Source organism: Adiantum capillus-veneris, chromosome 24 (assembly GCF_014529385.1).
Source record: "Adiantum capillus-veneris isolate H3 chromosome 24, ASM1452938v2, whole genome shotgun sequence".
Taxonomy (NCBI): Eukaryota; Viridiplantae; Streptophyta; class Polypodiopsida; order Polypodiales; family Pteridaceae; genus Adiantum; species Adiantum capillus-veneris.
Window position 1 is genome coordinate 81,915,535 of NC_140954.1, and position 25,550 is coordinate 81,941,084.

The 25,550-nt window shown below is 42.8% G+C and overlaps 1 protein-coding gene across 1 annotated transcript in view; it reads right to left on the reverse strand.

Moving 5' to 3' along the window:
* Window positions 1-23,924, reverse strand: part of LOC147426668 (uncharacterized) — a 103,961-nt gene extending 80,037 nt beyond the window's left edge. Inside the window, exon 1 of the mRNA XM_086498228.1 lies at window positions 21,744-23,924. Within this exon, the coding sequence (XP_086354354.1) occupies window positions 21,744-23,734 (1,991 nt within the window). The 5' untranslated portion in view covers window positions 23,735-23,924. The remainder of the gene's footprint in view (window positions 1-21,743) is intronic.
* Between the last annotated feature and the right edge of the window lie 1,626 nt (window positions 23,925-25,550).

Consider the following 25,550-nt stretch of genomic DNA (forward strand, 5'->3'; position numbering starts at 1 on the left):
TGATTGACACGAACATGAGTACTCCATGGAGAAACACTGGGTCAAATGAAGCCTTATTCAAGAAAGTGAATAAGTTGCTCTTTGAGTTTTGCAGATTTAGGCACGAGCAACTAGTTGAGCTCCTAGAATAAGTTTTATTGCATGATCAGCTTTATGCTTGGGTGGTAACTGTAAAAGTTCTTTAGAAAATACATCATCAAATTCTATTAGCCACTCAGGTTCAGGTGGTTTTAACTTTTTCTCTACAAGATTGAGCTTTACTTCATAGATAATTTCATTCTTTATATTTATGTTGTCGCCGCTTCCTATTACGTAACCCTAGAGTTAAGCTCAAAGATCAATGAAGCATTTTTGCGACATATGTGAGCATCACTAGCCTTAAGCCAATCCATTCTTAGATTCCATCATAGAATCCCATGGGTAAGACTCTAAAATGAGTTGAAGTGTTGTGATAATCCAAAATTCAAGTTACCCACTGAAGTTGAAGATTTAACCTTCCTATCCATAGCTAATTCCAGGGTGAAAGCATGCATAGGTGGCCTGGAAAGTAATGTCAAGGACATTGCTTTTTTGCCCTTAAAAGTGGGTGTTTCAAAAGTGCTTCAAATCTCAAAAAGAATATCACTTTCCTAAGGTACGTCAATTAAGTCTCCTAACGTACCACAATTAATGAGACTAAATGTAATTTACTGCTGAACGCTGGGTTATTGTCCGCCGCTTCTTTCCCGCTACAACCTATCTGAGCTTTCTTTGTCTCTGAGATCTCTCTTGGAGCTCTATCTAGCTCCTCTCTGTCTCTCTCTCAAAGAGCTCTTGCTGAGATTTCTGTATCGCTCCGCCCCTCTCTCTCTCTCTCTCTCTCTCTCTTTCTCTCTCTAGGCATGGCTCCTCTTGTGTCTGAGATCGCGCTCATCTATCTCTCTCTCTTAGCACTCTTTCTCTCTATCTCACGAACTCTATCTATATAGGTTCCTCTTCTACTTGATGATTCTTGAGGTATGTAAACACTGCTTTGTTAATATCTTGCTAATTAGTGCAAGAAGTGCCATGTATTAATTAAAAGTATAGCGTGTAGTTATGATTTGTATTGTATTTCTTGTAGAGCAATCCTTTGAAAGTACTGCAACAATGGAGCACAGTGAAGAACTGTCTATCAGCTCATCGTCATTGAGTAGAGAAGCTCAACTTCAGCACATAAAATTAATGAGGGAATATTGGGCTGCTCAGAAACGAAAGCAACGTAAGGCAACGGTCAACTTTGTGACGGAAAGCAATACAGTGGAGATGGATGAAAGAAAGAAATGAAGGATATGTCAATCTATGGTACAACACTTTGATACATTAACCGTGGGAATGGATGCAAGCGGTAGGAAGGAAATCTTTGATGAACTTCTTCAACATCCTTGCTTCCTTACTATGCAGAGTAAATCCAAAGAGTTGGAAGCAATTATGCTGAGAAACATCCGCAACACTTTGAATCATGTGAAGGTCCCAAGATCTTCAGACGAGTTTTTTGTGAAGAAATCAGCAATGATGATGTTGGTGAATGGTGGAAGCAAGGAGCAAAACACTGACATGAGCATACCGCAAGCTGCCAAGCTTATGGGGATCCACAAAAGAAACTTATATTCAACCAAACATCACTTAATAGTGTCAAGTGAATCCGATGGTTCGTTCCCTGCATCTGCGTGTCATAGAGATGATGCACAGAGAACTCACATCACTCAAACTGTTAAAGACATAGTCTTTCAATTTTACTGCCACAACATTATATTTCTATACTTCTTTTTATTAGTGTTCCACTTGTTTTGGTGTTTTGCACCACTTTCTAGTGGTGCCGCAACATTAAAAAGTGGTGAAACATTACTATACTGGTCTCTAATTGTATCTGAACCACTTCTAAATTTTGATCAATAGTTCTAAATGTTTTTGAAGCACTTTTACTTGTGTTTCCACACCACTTTTTAGTGTGTTTGAACCATTTTTTAATGTTTTGCAGCAGGTTTTAATGTTTAAGAAACAATTTTTACTAGAAATGCACCAACGCTTCACCGTAAACCCTACAAAGTGGTGTTCACCCACTAAAAAGTCTTGTTTACCCAATGCTAACAGACGTGTTTTACAAACTCGTAGGGGTGTTACAGGTGCAAACGTATTTGGTGGTGCAGCTCACTTTTTCCAAGTGATGTAGTAGATTTTAGTCATGGTGCAACAGTTATAGTAGTGCCATAGACTTTTTACTGCTGCTGCACGAATGGTGCCCACCACCTTATGATGGTAACCAAAACCATATTAGTGGAGTTTGAACACATTTTGTTAGTAAACACTTACAAGTGTTGTCACACCACAATGAAGCGGTGCACACAACACTTACACATATAAAAACCACTTTCACGTGGTGTCTGACCGCATTCAAGTGGTGAGAAGCCACTTTCATGTGCTAAGTCACTACGTCAGTCCATCACTCCATGCAAGTGGTGAGGCACCACTCCCAAGTGGTGTGACACCACTTTCAAGTAGTAACTAAAACCTTATCACTGCAATCAAGCGGAAAGTTCCCGCTTTCAAGTGGCCAGACATGCATTCAAGTGACAAGAAAATGCGTTAAAGTGGTGACTACCCACTTTGAACTAGTTTCTCACCACTCTCAAGTGGTCATCAAGTGGTGAGACACCACTTTCATGTGCAAAGTACTACGTTAGTCATCACTCCATGCAAGTGGTGAGACACCACTCCCAAGTGGTGAGACACCACTTTCAAGTGGCCGAACACCGCATTCCAATGACTTGAATCCGCGTTCAAGTGGTGACTGCCCACTTTGAACTAGTTGCCCACCATTCTCAAGTGGTCATCAAGTGGTGAGATACCACTTTCAAGTGATAGCTTAAACCTGTTCACTGCAATCAAGCGGCAAGCTCCCGCTTTCAAGTGGCCAGACACCGCATTCAAGTGACCAGATTCAGCGTTCAAGTGGTGATTGCCCACTTTGAAGTAGTTGCTCACTAATTTCAACTGGTCATCAAGTGGTGAGACACCACTTTCATGTGATAAGTCACTACGTCAGTCATCACTCCATGCAAGTGATGAGGCACCACTCCCAAGTGGCAAGACACCACTTTCAAGTGGTAGCTAAAACCTTGTCACTGCAATCAAGCGGCAAGTTCCCGCTTTCAAGTGGCTAGAAACCGCGTTCAAGTGACTAGAATCCGCGTTCAAGTGGTGACTGCCCACTTTGAAGTAGTTTCTCACCACTCTCAAGTGGTCATGAAGCACTTTTCACAAGAGCTCCTCCACTTCCAAGTTGTGTTGGACCACTATCTAGTTCTGATGCTGGTCTGTTGCCTAGTATTTTGTCCCTCCCAGCTACTTTTTAAGTGCTAGATTTTAATTGGTGACTGGCCACTTTGAACTAGTCGCTCACCACTCTAAAGTGGTCATCAAACACTTTTCACAAGAGCTCCTCCACTTTCAAGTTGTGTTGGACTACTATCTAGTGCTAATGCTGGTTTGTCGCCTAGTATTTTGTCCCTCCCAGCTACTTTTTAAGTGCTAGTTCTGAACTTCCCCATAACTTTCATGTCCTTACTCACCACTTTTTAATCATTTCCCACCATATTCAAGCAGTGCACACCATTTTTTATTGGCGGTTCATCACCGTCAAGTGGTTTGAACTCACTTTTAAGTCGTGCCAAACCACTTTTTAGTTACGCTAAATGCGGTTTCTCACCACTATTAAGTTGTCCTCACACAACCTCTTAATATTCTACCTTTTTGTATGGTTACTAGTTTCTACACTAACTTGTATTTGTGGTGCATTATTTTCATAGGTAAAACAATACTACTGAATGTATCATTACTAGTTTTTAGTGGTGCACACCAGTTTTTAGTGATATAGAATCACTTTTTAATGTTTTGAAACAATTTAACCAGTTTTGAATGCTAAGTTTATTTTTAACATTTGTATACATGTATATTGCAGATGGAGCTTTATTTAAGATTCAAGACAAAGTATGCAGATATTCAGATTTCACAACGTTGCTTCGAGTCTATGAAACCGTTCTTTGTTCGAAAATTGAGGGATCGCTACACCTGTGGTTGTATTGTGCATGTACAAATGATTTTTCTTAAAGAGGCAGTAAATCACATGCGGACTCGAAGTTTTGATCTTCATGGTTCTTGTTGCATGTGCAACTGCCCTATACGCCTTTATCATGATGAAGTTGTCAACCATGGATGTCTTGCATACAAAAATTGAAGTATGAGTACCACTTCACTGTTGGAGTCTATACTCTGCCCTATACTTGCAGAACATAGTTTCCATAGCTACCAATGCTTAATGGGAACATGCAATGCATGCGGTGTAGGTAATATTCAGATCTGTCCAAGAGAAGAAGTTGAGCATAGTAAGCAAGTATCTATGAAGTTTTTTGAAAATATAGTGGGTGCTACTGGATTAAACAATGAAGCTAGAAAGAGCACTGTGAAAGACATTGTCCACAAGAAAATGCTACCGAGAGAACTTTTGCGAGTGTACCAAGACCACTTGAAGAAGTATGTCACTCACAATTTTATATTTAGGTGGCAAGCACAACAGTTCAAGGACTTCATTTCTTTGTTTCCAGATGATGTGGTTGTCTTCGTCGTTGACTTTGCAGAGAACTACTCCTTCAAGGAGCAAAATGAGATCCAGTCAATGCATTGGTACACTAAGCAGGTCACTATCTTTGTCCTGATTACTTATTTCCGCATCGCATCAGGTGCAATAAAGAAGAACATGCACTTTTTTGTCTCAGATGATAAACAACATGACACCTTATTTGTGCAGCATGCTTTTCTCTTACATGCTCAATGGTTGAGAGATCAAGGGCTAAGCTTTAAAAAACATTGGGTTTGGTCAGATGGCACAGCTTCACAATTTAAAGCAAAGCGACCGTTTTACTTTGTTGCTAGATATTGGAGCCTTACTGGCATGGAAATGAATTGGAATCTTTTTTGCTCGGGACATGGAAAGGGGGAACATGATGGGGTTGGGGCTGTCATTAAAAGGGCTCTAAATCATGAGCAATTGAAGAAAAATAGCGTGCGGTTGACTTGTGCAGTTGAAGTTGTCTCTTTTTTGAGAATGCATCTCAGTACTGAAGCAACTGCTATGTATGACAAGCAAAAGAGGGAGGTCAGTAGGGTGTTCTGGGAGGTCAAGCTAGGTGATGTTCAGCGATCCCATCAATGGGACTACAAACCATTGAAGGGCTCAAGAGAAATGCACTGTGTGAATGGGTATTCTGAGAACAACACTTGTGCATTGCGATCAAAACGGTTGTCATGCTTTTTTTTTCCTTGCAGGCTTGGCCATTGGAGAAAGTGTATGAACAGATCACATGTGGAGACGTGGCAATATCACACTTTGGAGCCACTTGTTAATGATTCCCAGTCATACGGAGACTCAGACGATGAGGAGTTCCATGGTGCCACTTATACAGGTCATTATGACTCCTTAAGCGATGCTCTCACACTTGGAGACAATTTTGCTGTCACTTCTGAAGAGAATAATGAGGAGGCTGTTGACTTCTACATTTTATAGTGTGTAGTAGCTAAGGGACTCACAACTAACGAGCAAATTGATGCATGGGGCAAGAAGATAGAAAAGCATACTTATATGGTCACGGGCCATTGGTATAAATCCCTACAAGAAAACTTGTATGAGCTGTGGGATAACAAGCCAATAGTTTTCATATATTCCCACTTGATAAGGGCAATAAAGTTCCCTATGGATCTTGTAGTGCTCGATGGCATAGGAGGAGTGTTTGAACTTTCCAATGAAAACCATGAGGCAATATACAATAGCATGCCCTTTGAATTGTAAATCAAATCTGATTTTATATCATCTAGTGAAAGATTGAACAAGATGGAATTGGTGTAAACGTACGATGGAATTGACATGTTGGTTTTTGAGAATGCTTCACCACTCCCCCCTCCCCCTCCAAACATCACCACTAAAAAGTGTTGCAGTTTCAGAAAAACTCAATAAAAATTTACCACTTTTTAGTGGTACTAAAGTGGTTTAGCACCACTAAAAAGTGGTTTAGCCCCACTAAAAAGTGGTTAAGAATGATTCACCACTCTCCCCAAACATCACCATTAAATGGTGTTGCAGTTCCAAAAAAACTGTTGCAATAACATAATAAAAATTTAACCACGTTTTAGGGGTTTAGCACCACTAAAAAGTGGTTCTGAGACATTCAGAAGTGTAGAGACATGTATAGTGCAAAGACAGTAAAGTGCCAGAACTTTTGTATATTACAAAAAGTATATTACAACAATTATCCAGAAACGTCTACATATCCACAAAGAATGTACAATATATAACGTTTCTGGCACTTCTGGATGTACAATCTCATTCATATCCATTTATAACAAAGTGCTCAAAGACTAGACTCAAAAGTTCATCTTTGGGATTGCTGATGGGGTTTGCCTTTGTATACTCCAGGGTATTGGGGGTTAGTGCCCATCTGCACAGCCATGGCAACAGTGTGCGCGTGAGGTAATCAGGGTCTTGTTCTTCATCAAGAGGATCAAAGGTGGGTGGACATATACAGTTGTCCCAGAAATTGCGCATATTTTTATATCTAGAGTCATCTACCAGCAATGTCCGAGAGGAGTCCTATTCTGGAAACTTGTTCCAGACATGGTAAAGGGGCTTGAAAGACACAGGTTCACCTGCAAGGTCTCTTGGAGCTCCAGCAATCTCTTCAAAATACGACCACTTTTCACATTGCCAGTTTGAGAAGAGATCCCTAAAGTAATAAGTCCTATGTTCCCATATGTCTCTCCAACATGTACTGAGGATATGCTCAATGTTAGCAGCAGTACAAGTGCTCCAAATCATTGCATCTGCTATTTGCCTCAAATCCCAAACAAATTGCTCAACATCTCTACGGTAGTAGATCCACAACTTCTCGTCCACTCTTTTTAGTTTAACTCTGTCGGAAGCTGGACGTGGAGGGTGTTTAAGTTTTCTAGTCTTTGGATCACGTTTGGTTACATCTCGTTTCACAAATAGTCTATCGAGATCAAGGATGACGAGCTTTTTGATCTTGCAGAAATTCGAAACAAGATATCCCCATCCAGGGAAGTTTGGCAAAATCTCCTCAATTTCGGGGCAAACTGCTGGTTCCTGGTCTTCCTCTACTTTATCTGGTGTTACATCTGAATCCTGCTTAGCTGCTATGTCTTCAACCTTCTCATCTGGTTCTTGAACATCTCCAATCCAGCTAAGTTCTGCCATAGACAAGTACCATGCCTTAAAAACCTCAATCAGACTGACATATTAACCTTTTCAAAATACACCTGAAAAGTATACCTTCCAACCTATTTATTTCCATTTCATTAATTTCTTGAACTTCTATGGCAACAGTCCACTTGGCAGGAGATACTGGAGAGAAAAAATAAGCTCCACTTGAAGATGCTCATGATGATGTCGGAAAGAACAATACGAGTACAATAAATAGATAGTCAATGAACAATATGAGTACAATAAATAGACAATCTGTTACCATATACATGTGGTAGTGATGTGTGTGAACACACTAGGACCGCCGAGGCATTTTTTCCCTCTTTAGGAGGTTTTTTCCCCCGTGCATTGTATATACGCTCATCACTCTAGGGCTATCTATCTTTCCATTGCACACTAAGTAACACACTCTATTGTGTGCCTTGAGCTTCCTTCGTCTTCTCCAAGCTGTGTGTATTTCTCTGCAACCCTAATTCCAACAATTGGTATCAGAGCAGGTCACGTCCTCCCAAGCTTAGTCGCCAGCTGCTCCAGCACACGCCTGCTCACTTTCTTCGATTTCAGTGAGCTTTGGCGAGTGTTTGTTGGTCGACAAACATTTTGGGTAAGCTCGAAGAGCTTGGTCTGCTCAAAATTTTGATTTGGGCTCATTTCGGCCTCCGTTTCCACTACAGGCAGTACTGCACAGGCTATTTCGTCATTTTGTGCAGAATTTCTGTTAGTGCCGTTTTCTGCATAACAGGTGCCTTAAAGTCTTCTACGGTTTGTGCTATATAGCACAGGTTGTTCCCGCTCCATTTCTCATATTTTTGGGCAGTTTTCACATCAGGTGCAACATTTACCATGGCTGACAACAACAACACAGATGTGTTCAAGATGTTTGCTACTGCTGAGGACAGGGTGGATGGGGACAACTACCCTATGTGGGCTTATATGATGCAACATGTTCTTGTGTCAAAGGGTGTCTGGAACATTGTGTAGGGCATTGATGTATGTCCTGGTTCTGAGGATGTAGGCGATGTTGAGGATGTTGTAGGTCTTGCTGCAAGGATTGCAGATGTTAGAGTTTTTTTGCCTATGGCAGAACAAGCTCATTTTGGGATGTTAAGGATGCGCAGGCTCATGCATTGATTGCTTTTTTTGTGAAGCGCACCATTGTTCCTCACATCCGTTCAACAAAATCTGCAAAAGAGGCTTGGGATATTCTAGCAGGTCTTTATGCAAGCCGCAATGAGGCTAAAACTGCTTTGCTGCGTAAAGAGCTGGAGTCGAAGATTATGCATGAGGAAGATGATATGGACACTTTCCTTGCTAGTGTCAAGGATATCAATGAGCAACTTATTTCTGCAGGTGAAGTCATTTCAGACAGTTCCCTTGTGCAGACTGTTCTTGATGCCTTACCAGATTCCTACCAAACTTTTGCTAGTACTTGGAGACTGATGACCCAAGGAAATCCTGAAGTTGTCAAGTTTGATGCATTATGCACATTTCTATTGCAAGAGTCACTTTCCAAAAAAAACAAAACTAGGCAACGTGCAGTTGAACAGGCTTTTATTGCTTCTCAAAGAAAGGTTGGTAACAGTAATGCAACCACTTCTTATGGTTCTGCTGCGAGTGGCAAAAATTATGTTCCTAATGCTTCTGCTGGTAGCACTTCGTCTGGCAATTTTGGTGATAAGGGCAAAAAGAAGATGCGTTGCCATTATTGTAAAGACAATGATCACTTGATCAAGTCGTGTCCTAAGTTGAAGGCCAAAGAGGCTAAGAAGAAAGAGGGTGGTTCCACTGCAAATGCTGGTTCCACTACAAATGCAGCCATTGTTGAGTCTTCTGTGAAAGGAGACTGTGTTGCTGATGTTGATGCAGAATGGGCTTTTAGCGCAGAGTGCACTTACAATCCTGTTGTCCATGATGAATGCTTGTCAGTTGTTGCTGCAGATTCACATGTGTGGTATTTCGATAGTGGTGCTACAAAGCACATTACCTCACATCGTGAATTGTTTACCTCTCTCGAGTCTGTCCCTCATGGGAATTCAGTCACTTGTGCCAACAATGCCTCTTATCCAGTTCAGGGAGTTGGAAAGATTGTGCTCACTGCTGCTAATGGCAGTTCCTTCACACTTGTTGATGCACTTTATGTACCTGGGATCAAGAAGAATCTCTTGTCTGTATCCGCACTTGCTAGACTTGGACTTGTAGTCAAATTTGTGGATGACAGATGTACAGTTCATGATCTCAGTTTTGGTGATGAAATTGTTGCATCTGGGATTTTGTGCCGTGGGCTGTATAAGCTCACTTTGTATGACAAGTGTGGACAAAATTTTGCAAATGCTGTTGTAGATTCAACGGCTATTTCAAATGCAAAACTTTGGCATGCACATTTTGGTCATCTGAATTTTGCCAGTTTGCTGTGTTTGCAGAAATCTGATATGGTTGCTTCTTTGCCGCCTCTTGAAGCACCTGTCAAACATGTTTGTGAAGGCTGTATTTTGGGTAAGATGCAGCGTTCTAAGTTTCCAAAGGATGGTTCAGCTCGGGCCACATGCAGGTTACAGCTTGTGCATAGTGATGTTTGTGGGCCCATGCAAACTCCGTCCTTGGGCAATTACCTGTAATTCGTGACTTTCATTGATGATTACTCCAGGCATGCATGGGTATTTCTGCTTAAAGCGAAGTCCGAAGTTTTATGTGCTTCAAACAATTTCTGGCTATGGCTGAAAATGTCTCAAAATGTACTATGGGCACCCTCCGTTCCGATCGAGGGGGGGAGTATATGTCTCATGAATTTAATGCATTTCTGGCTAGTCAAGGGATAAAACACCAATGTACAGTGCCTTATACGCATCAGCAAAATGGTGATGCTGAGAGGAAAAACAGGTTCTCTGACAGAAATGTGTACAGTGCCTTATACGCATCAGCAAAATGGTGATGCTGAGAGGGAAAAGAGGTTCTCTGACAGAAATGGCACGATGTATGGTCAAAAGTCAAGCTTTACCGCATTCTTTTTGGCTTGAGGCCATCGTGTGTGCCACTTATGTACTTAACAGGTGTCCTACGAAAGCTTTGCAGTCTATTACTCCATATGAATCATGTCATGATAGAAAACCTTCTATTGAGCACATGCGTGTTTTTGGCTGTTTGGCATATGCTTTGGTGCCACAAGTGCAGCGCAGAAAATTGGATGATAAGGCTGTCAAATGTATTTTTGTTGGTTATAGTGCTGAAAGCAAAGGTTACAGGTTGTATCATCCGCAAACAAAATGTATTCTGGTTTCTCGGGATGTAGTGTTTGTGGAAGATTCTGTTCAGCCCTTGCTGTCATGTACTAGAGACAGTAATGTAAGCTCACAGGACATTTATAACACTTTGTTGCCTCTTTTTAGTGGTGGAAATACAAATGTAAGTTCCAATGAGGCAAATGTACAGCCTATGGGGGTTTCTGAAAATGTTTTAGATCAGCCTATTACTGATGCAGATGTACATGATGTACGTGATGTACTTCTCATTGTGGTTCTTTATGTTGATGATTTGCTGATCACTGGACCAAATGAGAGACATATTGCTGCATTTAAGGCTGATTTGAATGCTACTTTCAAGATGAAAGATTTGGGGCTGTTGCATCATTACTTGGGTATACAGTTTAAGCAGTGTGATGGTGGTATTGCCTTGTGTCAAAAAAGTTACATAGAGACATTGCTATGTAAGTTTGGACTTGAGGATTGCAAACCTATTGCCACTCCCATGGAAACAGGTTTGAAGTTGAGTCTACATGATGCTGGCGATCCTGCTGATGTCACTCTTTACCAAACTGTTGTTGGCTGCCTCATTTATGTATGCAACACGAGGCCAGATATTCAGTTTGCAGTCTCACAGGTCAGTAGATTTATGAATAGCCCAGGGTCTAAGCATTGGCAGGCTATCAAGAGGATTTTCCACTACCTTAGTGGCACTTTACATCTTGGCTTCTTTTATCCCAAGGGGGGATCATTGCCGCCAGACTTACATGCTTTTTTGGACTTAGATTGGGCTGGTTGTTTTGACACGCGAGTGTCCACAAGTGGTTTTTGTTTCATGATTGGCAGTTCATGTATATCATGGTTGAGCAAGAAGCAACCTACTGTGGCCACTTCGAGTTGTGAGGCTGAGTACAGGGCAGTCTTCACAGCTACGGTTGAGTGTGTATGGCTCAGACGCCTTATGGATGATTTGGGTGTTGGACAGGACACTGCCAACACTATCTACACTGACAGTCAGAGCACATTGGCAGTTGCGAGGAACCCAGTTTTTCATGCTCGCACAAAGCACATTGAGGTGCATTACCACTATGTCAAGGAGAGGCTCTCAGCAGGAGAGATCAGCTTTGCTTATGTGCCAACACAGGACAACCTTGTAGATCTTTTCACAAAGGCATTGTCTCGTGAGAAGCTTGAAGCTTTCCGCAAAGCTTTGGGCTTATCCCCTTTGTGGATTGATCCTGTCCTCAAGGCATGGCACTTCCCTTTACTCATGTGCCAGCTCTCGTTCACCGCATCACTCCAGGGGGGATTTGTAACCATATACATGTGGTAGTGATGTGTGTGAACACACTAGGACCGTCGGGGCATTTTTTCCCTCTTTAGGAGGTATTTCCCCCCGTGCATTGTATATACGCCCATCACTCTAGGCTATCTGTTAACCCTCGTGGCTCACGGACACCCTATCGCCTACGACGGACACTGTAACCATATTATGTATTATTTAGAGTCAGGTACCGGGCTTGTCGGACCAATAGGAAAAGGGTAAGAGTGATCGCCGATGAGAGGCGCACTCTAACACGAACATGCTAGGGTTAGTTGGCTAAGCATGGGCGCCCAAGTGTGAATGGGGTGAGCTCCTATAAAAGCCAACTAAACCTAATTTTTACTCATTTTCTCATTTGTGCAATAGAAGAGTGCTCTTGCTCCATCTCCATCTTCTTCTTCTTCACCTCCTTGTGTGTGTGTGAGAGAGAGAGAGAGAGGGAGAGTGTGTGTGCGATCGAGCATTACGAAGGCACGACGGCGGCGAAGCGGTTGAGCGCGGCACGACTGCAGCTTCTTCTTCATCGCGGCGAGGAATCCACCACGAAGGCGAGCGTAGAGCGGTGAGTGACACACCATTTGCTCTCTTGAGCTTACTAGTTTAGGCTTGTTGTGTGCTTGGAGCCGTTTGTGACTCGCACACGGTGTATTGGCAAGTCCCTTGCTTTGACAGTGCGGCAAGGAGCGCACATTTTTGGTGCCGCTGCTTGCCGCACTGTCGAAGCAAGGGACTTGCCAATACACCGTGTGCGAGCCACAAACGGCTCCAAGCACACAACAAGCCTAAACTAGTAAGCTCAAGAGAGCAAAGGGTGTGTCACTCACCGCTCTATACGCTCGCCTTCGTGGTGGATTCCTCGCCGCGATGAAGAAGAAGCTGCAGTCGTGCCGCGCTCAACCGCTTCGCCGCCGTCGTGCCTTCGTAATGCTCGATCGCACACACACTCTCCCTCTCTCTCTCTCTCACACACACACACAAGGAGGTGAAGAAGAAGAAGATGGAGATGGAGCAAGAGCACTCTTCTATTGCACAAATGAGAGAATGAGTAAAAATTAGGTTTAGTTGGCTTTTATAGGAGCTCACCCCATTCACACTTGGGCGCCCATGCTTAGCCAACTAACCCTAGCATGTTCGTGTTAGAGTGCGCCTCTCATCGGCGATCACTCTTACCCTTTTTCTATTGGTCCGACAAGCACCTATTGGCCCGGTACCTGACTCTAAATAATACATAATATGGTTACAGTGTCCGTCGTAGGCGATAGGGTGTCCGTGAGCCACGAGGGTTAACATGCCCCCCTTCCTGATGTAGATTCCGTCCTCGGAAGCTATTGAGCTGAAGCTTGGTATGTCCATGTTGTAGAGCATCTAGATTTGAATCTGCAAGGCAAAGTCACTATTTTAGCAAGCGGAATTATATTGCCATAAATCATGAGGGGAATGTAAGGTACATGTGGAAATGAGTAATTGCAAGACTTATGAAATGTTAGACTGCCATTAAGGACAAATAAATTGCACTTTGAGTAGATTAATTAATCAAGAGTTTTGAGCTTATGGGTGAGTCTATCAATTAGTTAGCTATGACTAAGGTTAAAACAACTACTCCAGTACTAGCTAAGCTAAGAAGATTATCTAAATGCAAGATTCCCTAATTATGCTTTTCAGCTTTGATTAGCCAACTCGCTCTCACAACTGCAAACAAAAGCTTGAAATGTTAACTGTAAGCTCAATGGAAGTCTTTTAATTTTTCTTTATCTTTTTTTAATACTTTTTCACTTTGGGTCACAATCATGTGACGTGTGTGCTTATTTTGTATGTCCGGGGTTTTTTGCTTCTCAAGGAAAAGCGCCCACACTGGGAACCTCTAGGGCTCTAGTACCATAGACAATACATGTGAGTGAAGTACCAATTCAAGCCAGGATTTCTCTTCCAGCATAAGATTTTTCATTTGTGGCACTTTTTTTTTTTTTTTTTTTTGCTTCCATTTCCTTGGTATTCGCACTAGTGTTTTTTGTTTTTTGAGTGAGCAAGCCTTTCTCTGCCTAAAACATTCCTAAGGTCTCAAATACTCGGATAATTTTATTAGCTAGGCCTAGTGGTCAAGTAAATGAGTTAACCTAAAGTCACGGTCTCCTAATCTCCAGGCTCATCCATAAGATTAAACTGGAGTTCAATCAACTTAAGCAAAGACAAATTTATACATCTATAATGGCAGATAACAATCATAACTATTGCACTCAAACAAAGAATGAAAAATCATTATTAGCAATTACACATATCCACCAACATGAATCATGGAAAGTAGTACACCTGGAGGTATGGAGTGGCTCATTTCGTTGAAGCAGATGTCCTCAGCCATGTGGATGGAGATCCATATAAGTCCTACCTAACACATCCAAAAACAGGCACTATACCTCTAGGAGGCATGTCAGTGTGAAAAATTAAAACTCCTAAAAAACAAACTCAAAACACAATCTAGACCCCTAACCTACCTATCTGTCACCCCTTTTAGAATCAAGGAAAGAGGATATTATATAAACCGGGTGGCCACCCTAAGGCTAGGCCTCTATCCTCATCATCTAGATAAATAAAATCGTTGTCCGTGAGGCCATAGTCTTCCTCGGTCTCTATTAGTTCCTCTTCATCATCCTCTTGTGCAAGCATGCTAATCAAGAACCTCGTGATGCGTGGATACTCATCTTGTGCAAAAGAATAAGCATGTGCCATTGGAGACACATTCGCTACTGGGTAGGGATCACTAGTTAGCCATAGACGTATCAGCCATTCTAACTCCTCAAAATTTCTCTCACATGCAAGGCTCTCTATCAAATCCCATTCGCAAGAAAGTATAGGGTAGCATACGTAGAACACTTGAGGAAAAGACAAAGGGTACCTTTCATCAAAAATAGAAGTGCATGCCTCTGGTGAAGTAGCCATTTCTGACAAGACAGATAGATTTGGTTAGGCCTTTAAAACATAAGAGTTGTTTTTGTGTGTTGCTTGAATTGACACGATGAATTTGGACTTATATGTAAGATCTGATAGGGTGCTCTCTCATTGCTAGGCGCTCTTGCTCTTTACTATTTTTGTTTTTTTGTGAGTATAAGGCTATATATATACATTCCCTAAGATCGGATATTGAGAGGTCAGGGAAAAAGGTTGAGAGGGAAACAAATGAATGATGACTGTCAGCAAACACTCCCCCCTTCCTTGGGTAGATCATACCGTTTGAAATGAGCTTGTCACCCTTTGAAACCAATTGTTCCAGTTGGTAATAGGTGAGGATTTTAACCAATAGTTTTCGACCGCCCTATGCGTTTCATCTAGTTGCAAGGGTGGTAAGGTACTCTCCCATGATTTTATTTGCAACGTTGTTGTAGGTGGTGAACTTACCCCGGGAGGTGCAAACTCTTTCGTGCTTGTATGGATATGTACATTGGTAGGTGGAGGTTGTGTCGAAGCTTCTATTTGCATATAGGAACTACATGAAGAGCAAGAAGCTTCATTTGATTTCCCTGTTCCTGAGCTAGGTGGAACAAATCGTTCTTTCTTTGGTACCCAAACTAGCTCTAGAACGGGTGTGTAACATTCCATGATTTTTTCCTTTCCGCGATTTTCAATTTGTTTTGGAGCCACAGGATTGGGTTTACATGGGCCAGGTGACAGGTAAGAGTACACTTTACGTTTGGGCACCCAGATTTGATCATTTCCTTCATAGTATCCTTGGGCTTCCAATAGTCATTTAGGAATCCAACGCAGTGTTTCTTTACATTTCTTGGAGTGAGTGGTACGGTTCTTACTAGGTTTCCGTTTTTTTGCATCAACCATGCTCACTACAGAGGTTTTAGGGACCCACTTGTATGTTTTCTCTGTTATATTAGGATGGTTCTTGTGTGTCTCAAGCTTTCTTTCAACTACATCAGTTGAAGCTCTAGAGAGTTGGGCTATGGGGCCGTATGGTTCAACCTCCTGGACATGCAATGTCTTGGGTTTTATTTCCTTGGGCAATATCTCAGGGACTATGGCTTGAGTGGTAGGGCTAAGAGTTGGTTTTTGCGTTGTAACACCCCCAGTCCCCCAATCAATAGTGCATTTGGTGGCTATCATCCACGTGTAGCCTAGGTTTATATTACCCTCCATAGTTCCAGTAGGCATGACCAAAAAGTCTTGAGCTACAACCCCATTGTCATAACTGACAGAAGTGTGCCAGATTCCAAAAACCGTAGTTTTTTTCTTGTTGACACCCTTGACTTGGATAATACTCTCAGATAGAGGTGGCTTCCCTAACTGACACCACACCCCATAGGATAGCAGATTGTATTTAGCACCCGTGTCCAATAAGGCGTTATATAGCACTTTTCCATAGGCACTATTTAACTCAATGGGGTATCATAGAGGTGTGTCAGAGTCCAACCCATCCTCTTCGATTTCCACGTGGAATGCATTTGTGACCCCAAGGTTAGCCTCTCGTTTTTGTCTTATACGTTGTTGTCGCTCCTTAGCCTCAGCTTGAGCTTGTATCTTGTTTAACTCGGTTTGTGCTTTGGCGGCCTTCTTTTGATAAATGGCCCGTAGTTCTTCTTGGCTTAAAGGATCATAATATCTTTTGAATTTACTCCCATTGAGGAATCCAATGGTTTCAACTCCATCAAGAGTTTCCCCACGAAGGGTACCTTGTGGGGTAATTTCACATACTCTATATGGTCCTTTACCAGAATATTTCAACTTTTTCTTCTCTTTACGTACTCCATACATAAGGACTTTATCACCAACTTTGATGTCCTTGTCCTTCACATGGCGATCAAACCACTTCTTTCTCCTATCCTTTTCCACAAGAGCATTTTGCACAGCCAACTGTCTCTCTTCGTCTAGTTTTTCTAAGATAAACAAACGCTCGGTTAAGGGGTTACCATTCCATCCTTCTTGCGAAGCTACCCTAAGACTAGGAATGACAAACTCCCAAGGCATAACCACTTCTTGGCCGTATACCATTTTGAATGGCGTACAATTAATAGCCACTTTATAAGCAGTACGATAAGCCCATAGAGCAGATGTCAACTTCAAATCCCAATCAGTGCGATGAGCTTCTACCGTCTTGGTTAAAATAGAGATTAGAGTCTTGTTGGTGCTCTCGGCTTGTCCATTAGCTTGCGGGTAATAAGGTGTAGACTTATGGTGGGATATCATAAAGGTCGTGGTAAGCTCTCTTATTACCTCATTTATAAAATGGGTACCATTATCACTAACAATTTCAAAAGGGCAACCAAATCTTGTGATAATGTTCTCAAAAAGAAACTTAGCTGTTGTCCTCGCGTCAGCTTTTTGTGAAGCCTTAGCTTCAGCCCACTTTGTTACATAGTCCGTAGCAACTAGAATATATCGAGATTGAGTGTTGCGAGCTGCGGGACTAATTGGACCTACAAAGTCTAAGCCCCATTTTTCAAATGGTTGGGTTACTTTAATAGGATGTAAGGGCATTCTGTCCTTGCGCTGTGTGGTCTTGTAACGTTGGCACTCATCACACCCTTTTGTAAAAAGTGATGCATCCTTAAATAAAGTTGGCCACCAATAGCCTGATTGCAGCACCTTTCTAGCAGTCAGGTCCCCTGAAAAATGTCCTCCTGCTATGCCCATATGTGCTTCTTGCAAGATATACAAATATTCATCCTCGCGGGCACAACGCCTAAGAATATCGTCCTTGCCTAATCTATACAGGGTTCCGGAAATCAAACAATAGGGTTCACATTCTTTTACTAGCCTTCGAGCGATATCCTTACGAAGTTCCTTGGGTGGAAAACCATTAACTAAAAAGTTAACAATGTTCTCACTCCATTCAGGCATAGTCTCAATTATGAATAGGGAAGTATCGGGTAATTCATCATCAACTCTTGTAGGGGCTTCACCATTGGGTATGCGAGACAAATGATCAGCCATGACGTGCCTTTTACCGGGTCTCACTACAATCGTGAAATCAAACTCCAGAAGAATTAACAACCATCGTGTGATTCTTCCTGTGGAGCATGGCTTGTTTACCAGATACAGCAACGCTTAATGATCCACATAAAATAAAAACTTGTTTGCCAGAAGGTAGTAGCGAAATTTCTTTACTGCATAAACCATTGCCAAACCTTCTCGCTCTGTAGTGGTGTAGTTCCTTTCAGCATCGTTCAATTGACGGCTTGCAAAGCTAATGGGATAGTCCAATTTATGTTCTCGTGGTTGAGTGAGAACACACCCAATAGCAAAGTTTGATGCATCAATATGCACATGGAAAATGACATCCCAGTTAGGTGTCCTTAAAATCGGAGCACTTGCTAGTGTTTTCTTCAATTGTTCATAGGCCTGGTCACACTCTTCAGTCCATTTAAATTCAATGAGAATCTTGTACAAAGGACGTGCTATCTCAGCGAAAAATAAAATAAACCGTCGATAATAACCCACGTGTCCCATGAACCTTTGAACTCCCTTGTAATTGGTTGGTGGTGGTAACTCTAGAATCACTTTAATTTTGCTCTCATCGGTTGAGATACCATTCTTGGATACTATATGCCCTAAAATAACTCCATGCTTGACCCAAAATTGGCATTTGAACGGGTTCAATGAGATACGATATAACCTACATTTTTCAAACACCTTCCGCAAACATGATAGATGTTCTTTCCAAGAAGAGTAAACACAAAGGTCGTCTAAGAAAGCTTCACAAAACTCTCTCAAATATTCTTTAAAAGCAGTGTTTATTAATCGTTGGAATGTAGCAGGGGCATTTGTTAAGCCAAAAGCCATCACACGAAATGCAAACACGCCAAATTCTGTGATGAAGGCAGTTTTAGCTTGGTCCTCTAGCACTATCGTGATTTGGTTGTAGCCTGAGTACCCATCTAGAAAGCTATAAGCTTCCTTGCCTGCAACTCTTTCGAGTACATGTTCGGAATATGGTAGGGGGTAATGGTCTCTTCTAGTAGCTGCATTAACTTTTTTGAGGTCCACGCACACCCTGAGTTTCCCATTCTTTTTTGGCACGATAACTATTGGCGACACCCATTCAGAGTGTTCAATAGGATATATGAACCCACATTTGATAAGCTTTTCTAGTTCTTCTTGAATGATCTTTGCGTACTTAGGATTCATCGGGTAGGGTCTTTGTTGTACGGGCTTCGCAGTGCTAATCATAGGGATTGTATGTTGGACCACAGAAGGCGGAACACCTTTCATATCATGGTATGTCCAAGCGAATACGTCCTTGAATTCCTTGAGAAGCTCTTTGAGGACCGCCTCTTCAACTTCTGTGAGGTCTTGGGCAATAAAAACAGGTTTTGATTCTTCACCGGGGTCAGCTAATTCTATTTCTTTAACTATTGCCGGACCATCATAGATTCCATTATTCCCATCGATAGGTATTCTTTGGGCTTTTGTGTACACAACCTTTGCTTCCCCTGTGGTGTAAGATTTGAAATGTTCTGGTACAGGATGCAAGTCTGTGGATTCTGGTTGTGCGTTGGTTTGTGCTTCCATTTCTGCTTTCTTGTGTTGTCGAGCTAACTCTTGGTTTTGACGCCTCCTTGCAGTGCGGCTCAACTTTGGCTTGTCTATGATCTCTAATTGGGCTATGTCATGGGGTCGTGGTCTACACCACATAACATTTTGGAGATATTCACCCCAATTGTCTACCAATTTTTGATGAGCATCACATGCTCCTATATAACTGAGCCATTCTGCTGCGGATCTCTTCTTGTTTATCCTAGCACGTACATTGGCTCGATATCGACGCCTCTTAAGGTTTTTCTTTTTCTTATTTGAGACCTGCTTTTGATTTGCATTTAGATCTGGCTCACTAAAGGAGTCCTCGTTGGTGTCCTCTTCACTCTCGGAGGAGCTATCATCGGTTGATGTGCTCGGTCCTTCCGAATGTTTTGACTCTAAACTTGCTCCACTCTCTAATTCATGAGATTCAGAATCCGTTTCACTCTGGGAGTGGGTGTCCAAGTCGTGTTGGTCAAAGTCTTCTATTGAGCTATCGGTGTCACTGTCAGATTGGTCCACAATTGCCTTGCCCTTAGAAGATGCATGTATGGCACTTATCATGTTCAAAGGTGCAATTTGTGGTACCTCTTCCCCCTCTGGTGTGACCCAAGTGGTTCCTCTATTTCCCCAGGTATCTATGGTTGCAGCTAGGTGTACCCAATCCACATTGTCCGACTCAGTCATCCCAGGTAGGATATCCATATAAGGAGAATCTTGGCCAATGTCTGTATCCTTCTTACAAGTGTAACAATATTGTAGTGAGGCCGAGTGAACTGTGGTGTCAGAGCGATGATCAATAATGTTTTTACTCCCTAAGGGGTGTACCTTACCAGTCACCAAATCCACTCTAAGGACAGAGTCTTGGAATTGCAAATAGACATGATTTTTAGACCAATCATGAACCATTTGTGCTTCCCTCATGAATGGTCGTCCTAAAATCATTTCATATGACATAAGGTGTTTAGAGAAATCCATTACAATGAACGTATGTCGTACCTTGTGTCCTAGAACTTTGATCTTAAGATCCTTGAGCATCCCCATAGGTTTGGCTATGGTACCAATTGCCATCTTTACCACAATGTTAGTAACACTGAGGCGGGGTTTTCCCATGGATTCCCAACAATCTTTTGTAACGATGCTAACTCCCGCACCACCATCAAGAATTCCCTTTATAGTTAATCCCTTGGTAGTGATGGGTAGGGTCGCATTAGACTCGTCGCCTTCAAAATACTGCCCTAATTCGTTAATGGGTACCTCAATCACAGACTCGTGTCCATCTAAGTCAAGTGATTGCACATGATTTTCCTCATCAATCATAATCGAGTCAGGCCTATTTGGTTGCGCAAAATGCGGTAATCCCGTTCGTAGCTCTACGTTAAGGAATGCTCGAAGTGCAAGGAATAACTCAGGATCTCCATACAGCTTTGCTATGATCGTGGTTCGGACCTCAGAAGACATGAAGTCCACTAGTTTGGCAACATTCATTGGCGTTTTGCAGGGTGTAGGTCCTTGACTAGGAACTGGTGAGGATGGAATCTCATATTCCTCAATGGGATCAGGTATTCCTTCGTTAAACATCCTTTCCAACAAGAAGGGTGTATGCTCACTTTCTAATGTCCCGTCCTCACTCCCTTCTTGGATGATACTAGATATGGCTAACGGTCTATGGTTCATGTGGGGTGGATGAACTTGCGTGGGAAACACTGTGTCATGAATTTTGACATGCATGGGTTCTGGTTCTAGTTTCCTTTGAGTCTCCTCCACTAAACCTCTTAGATGTTTCACCTGCTCAATCTCGTCTACTGGGTTTGGGTATGTCCCAATCTTCTTTTTACGATTCTTCCCTTTTTGCCCCTGCGGTTTATCTTGGGGGTCTTGGATTGGATTTGGAAACACTTGTGGTGTTTTCAGAGGCTCTTTATGGTTTTCTCTTATTCGGTTTTCATTTGGTTCCATGTTACGGTTTTCTTTGTCGGTCTTTCCCTTTGTGGTATTGGTTCTAGTCTCCATTGTCTCAACTGAATCTGAATCATCCTCGAGGTCATTCATATACACGGGGTCATCTCCTGTTCCTATGTTTGTTTTGGAACTTGGCTTTGAATTTTCCGTATTCTGCAACTTCTTCCTTCGTGTCTTCTTTTTCTTTGCTTGGATAACTGACGCGGTATCTCTCTCTTCGAGGATATGGCCTGGCCCTTGAAGCATGGACCGTGTAATCGCATAAGCGGGTGCGACGGGTGGTATTGGCGATGTCACACTAGCAATTTCGACCAAATTTAGGGGTGTGATTTTAGGCGCATTTGGGTTATAGGGGCATTGGGCAATCAAGTGATCTATGCCACAACGATTACATGTGAGTATTGGCATTGCAGACGTGCTCCCTTGATTCATTTGCATCTGTGCAGCATTCTTTTGCAGCCTAATAGGGCACTCCGCTGCTCGATGTGGTCCACCACACTCGTAGCATTGAAGAGGTGGCCTCCTAGCCTGGGTGTTGATATTTTGACCTCTGGATGCGAGAGCAGCAGCTTGATAAACCGGCTTGACTTGCCTCCAACAATCTTCCATGTAGTATATAGGACACTCTTCCAATGTATCAAGTCCGTAGGCAATACTAGTGTCTATTTCCTCCTCACAGCCATCTGGATAAGCATTTGATGGCTCGCAACCCACTTGGTTCATAGGGGCGACTCTTGGATGCGGGGGCTGCGGTCCTAGCACAGGAGGTGGTAGCGGTGTAGCTTGTACAACATTTTGAGATCTAGGGACCATGTGTTGCGGTAGTTGCTCAACAGGTGGAGTAGGCATCAATACAAGAGCTCGAGGCGCATCCGTCCAGGCTACAGGTGGTCTATTTGCCATCATACGTTTGATCATTAAACAATCCTTAGCTTGGTGACCATACCTACCACATGCGTTGCAAGTTCCATTAAATTTTACTCTAAACGTAGGGCACTCACTAGTGCTATGTGGACCTAAGCAAATGGAACACCATTGTTGCTCCCTTCTTGGATACATGTGACTATTTTGAGGGGGTCGATTATCCTTAAGGGACTCTTGGATTGCCTTGGTGAGGTCTGTCAAGAATGTCTCAAATACCTTTGGCTCATTGGCAATGGGCTTTGCAGTCATGGGTTCATACTCAATGGCTTGTGAGCTAGTGGATCTCGTGTCAGTAGACACCCTCATGCCTGCTATCATCAAGTTGTCCTCTAATTGGATTGCATTGGCAGTGACATCTTCCCAGGTTGTGATACCTCTAATCACTAGTCCATTATAGATTCCTTCATTCCTCAACCCTCGAATGAATCGATCAAGCAGTTGGTTATTGTTGAAGCACTCATTTACAGGGCAGCGAGAGTTTAAGTGCTTTAGACGACTAATGAATTCCCTTACTGACTCTCCTTCCTTACGTTCGGCCTTCTGTAGCTGAGATGCTACACCCCAAAGCACACCTTCTCGTATGTACTCCTTTAGGAACAACCTTCGAAGGGTAGGGTAGATTGTTTTCTCGTCCACCCTTAGGGTTCTATACCAATCTCCAGCCTTCCCACTTAATGTCAAGCTTAAGGCATTGCACTTATGTAGTTCGTTGCGTTCCCATAAGGAATCACATACTTGTTCAAACACTTCAATGTGTTTCCTAGCATCTTTGTCCCCATTGAATTTTTGCGTGAGTTTGGCAATTTGTACTGCCTTACTTCTAGGCTCTCTATCAGATGCGTGACGCATATTTTCCGCGATAGATCGACCTATGGTTTGAGCAAACGCTGCCAAGTCACCTATGTGAGGAGGCAGAGCCGGTGGAGGTACTCTTGGAATCATATGTGGGAGAGGGACGGGTGCCGGTCTTGGCATATGTGTGGATGATGCAGGATATGGAACATAACCGGGCATAGGTCCACTCGGATAAGGGCTAGGGAGCGACACTCGAGGAGCGTAAACAAGTGGTACTACTGGAGGTGTGGGGGACATGTGTGCATAAGGGGCTAGAGGCACATATGGTCGAGGCCCCATATTAGGTACTACGACACTAGGTAGTGGCACTGCGCTAACCGTAGATGTCATCGGTACATTCTCTGTCAGGCTTATCCCTGGAGTGAGCACTGTGTTTTCCTTGATAGAGGGTTGAGCCAAGTTAGGGAAGCTAAAGTTTTCACTCGGAGGCTCAGATTGCATAGAGACCCCAGGTGAAATGACGTAAGATGGGTCCATGGGGCTCATTAGAGGAGTCTCCATTTGTGATAGAGTGGGCTGTTGAGCCTTGCTCATATCCAGAAATCTCATGGGGCCAGTTGAGAGTATATTTACCCCTCGGTTTTGCCTTTCTGATTGAATAATGCCATGGATAACATTACAGATCATTTTCTGTTGATCTTCGATGCTCGTGGCACTAGAGGTGGATTGTACAATCTCTATCCATCCTACATGGTAGGCGTGGCCAGAGTGTAGATCCGTCAACACCTCAGTGTGGAGGTCGTATGTCCAATGGTCATTAATGAACAATCCTTCTAGAGTCGACGTGTTAACGGTTTCTTGTGAGGTAGAAGCAATGTTGCTCCCCGTGGTTTTACTTGTCACCAACGGTACTCTAGAGGGAACTTCTAAAGGAGGCAGCTCAAGAGGGCCTTCTTGGTAAGAAGTTGGTAGGATATCCACATGGACACTCTTTGGGGGTGTGGGGTCCACGTGCGATGTGAAAGGAGAGTCCACTTCCCCACCCCCTTCGTGTGATTCATTTGCATCAGGTTCCGAGCGAGTAGCTCTACCTAATGTTTCCATGAAACGGCTAAACATACTAGTACTAGGCTGTGGAGCTTCGGGAGGTGCATGGCCTTCTCTCTCAGTGTTTTGGGTAGGGTATGCTTCCATGATTTCTGAGTCGGAGGAGGAATCACTAGCGGCTATTTTAGGGTCTTGGGTGGTGCTACCTTGTGTCCCCGCTGAGGGTCTAGAGCTTGTCGTGGATGGGTAATGGGTGTCCGTATGAACAGAGGCACCCTCAATATGCTCGTGTTCTAGCACCCGTCCAGAGCGTAAGTGCATGTGCTTTTGATACCCTAAGGTGTCAAAAAGCTGCTCTAGGAGGCCTTGTGACTAGTTTTTAGCGTGTTTTTTGTTTGTTTTTTGGCTAGATTTTTTAGAGCGTGTCGTGGAATGGGCCGTGTGATAGCTCGAAACGAGCGTATCGGTCAGAGGGTCGTGCTGTGCTTTACAGCCCTCCGTTTGGTCACTCTATGCCCTCGGAATCCCTAAAACTGTCAATTTCCAGTAGGGAACTAGGCCCAAACTAGAAAGTCTAAGGGTGCAAGTAGGAAGAGAAAGGAGGAGAGTGGAGGACTTGTCCCACATGCTCTCATTCTCTCTGGAGGGAGTAGGGTATATATATAAGAGTGAGTCTAGTATATATCATAAGACTGAGGACTGAGGCTTGGGCTTGGGCTTCGGGAACCGATCCCGATCTATCTTTTATACAAACCAACCCGTCCGTTTTAAGAGTCACGTTTTTTATTTTCGAAAAATTTAACCGCCCGCTCACTCGCGTTTTTATTTTCCGATTTTTTTAAAAAAAAATTATTGTTTTTTTTAAAAAAAAATTTCTTAAATGCAGAAAATACAGAAATTGAAAACGCAGAAATTGAAAATGCAGAAATGCAGAAAATTGAAAAAACGCAGAAATGCAGAAAATTGCAAAAATTGAAAATTGCAGAAATTGAAAATGCAAAAATTGCAGAAAATTGAAAAAACGCAGAAATGTAGAAAATTGCAGAAATTGAAAAAACGCAAGAAATGCAGAAAATTGAAAAAGCACAGACAATAGTAGAAATTGAAACTTGACAGAAAATGCTGAAAACGCAAAAAACAGAAATCTCCACACACTCCTTCCCTGCCTTTCCTATGATAGAAATTGCACCACAAGGAAGCGTAAAGTGCTAACCGAGCTTAGTGTAGGGCATATCCCCGGCAGCGGCGCCAAAAATGTGCGCTCCTTGCCGCACTGTCGAAGCAAGGGACTTGCCAATACACCGTGTGCGAGCCACAAACGGCTCCAAGCACACAACAAGCCTAAACTAGTAAGCTCAAGAGAGCAAAGGGTGTGTCACTCACCGCTCTACGCTCGCCTTCGTGGTGGATTCCTCGCCGCGATAAAGAAGAAGCTGCAGTCGTGCCGCGCTCAACC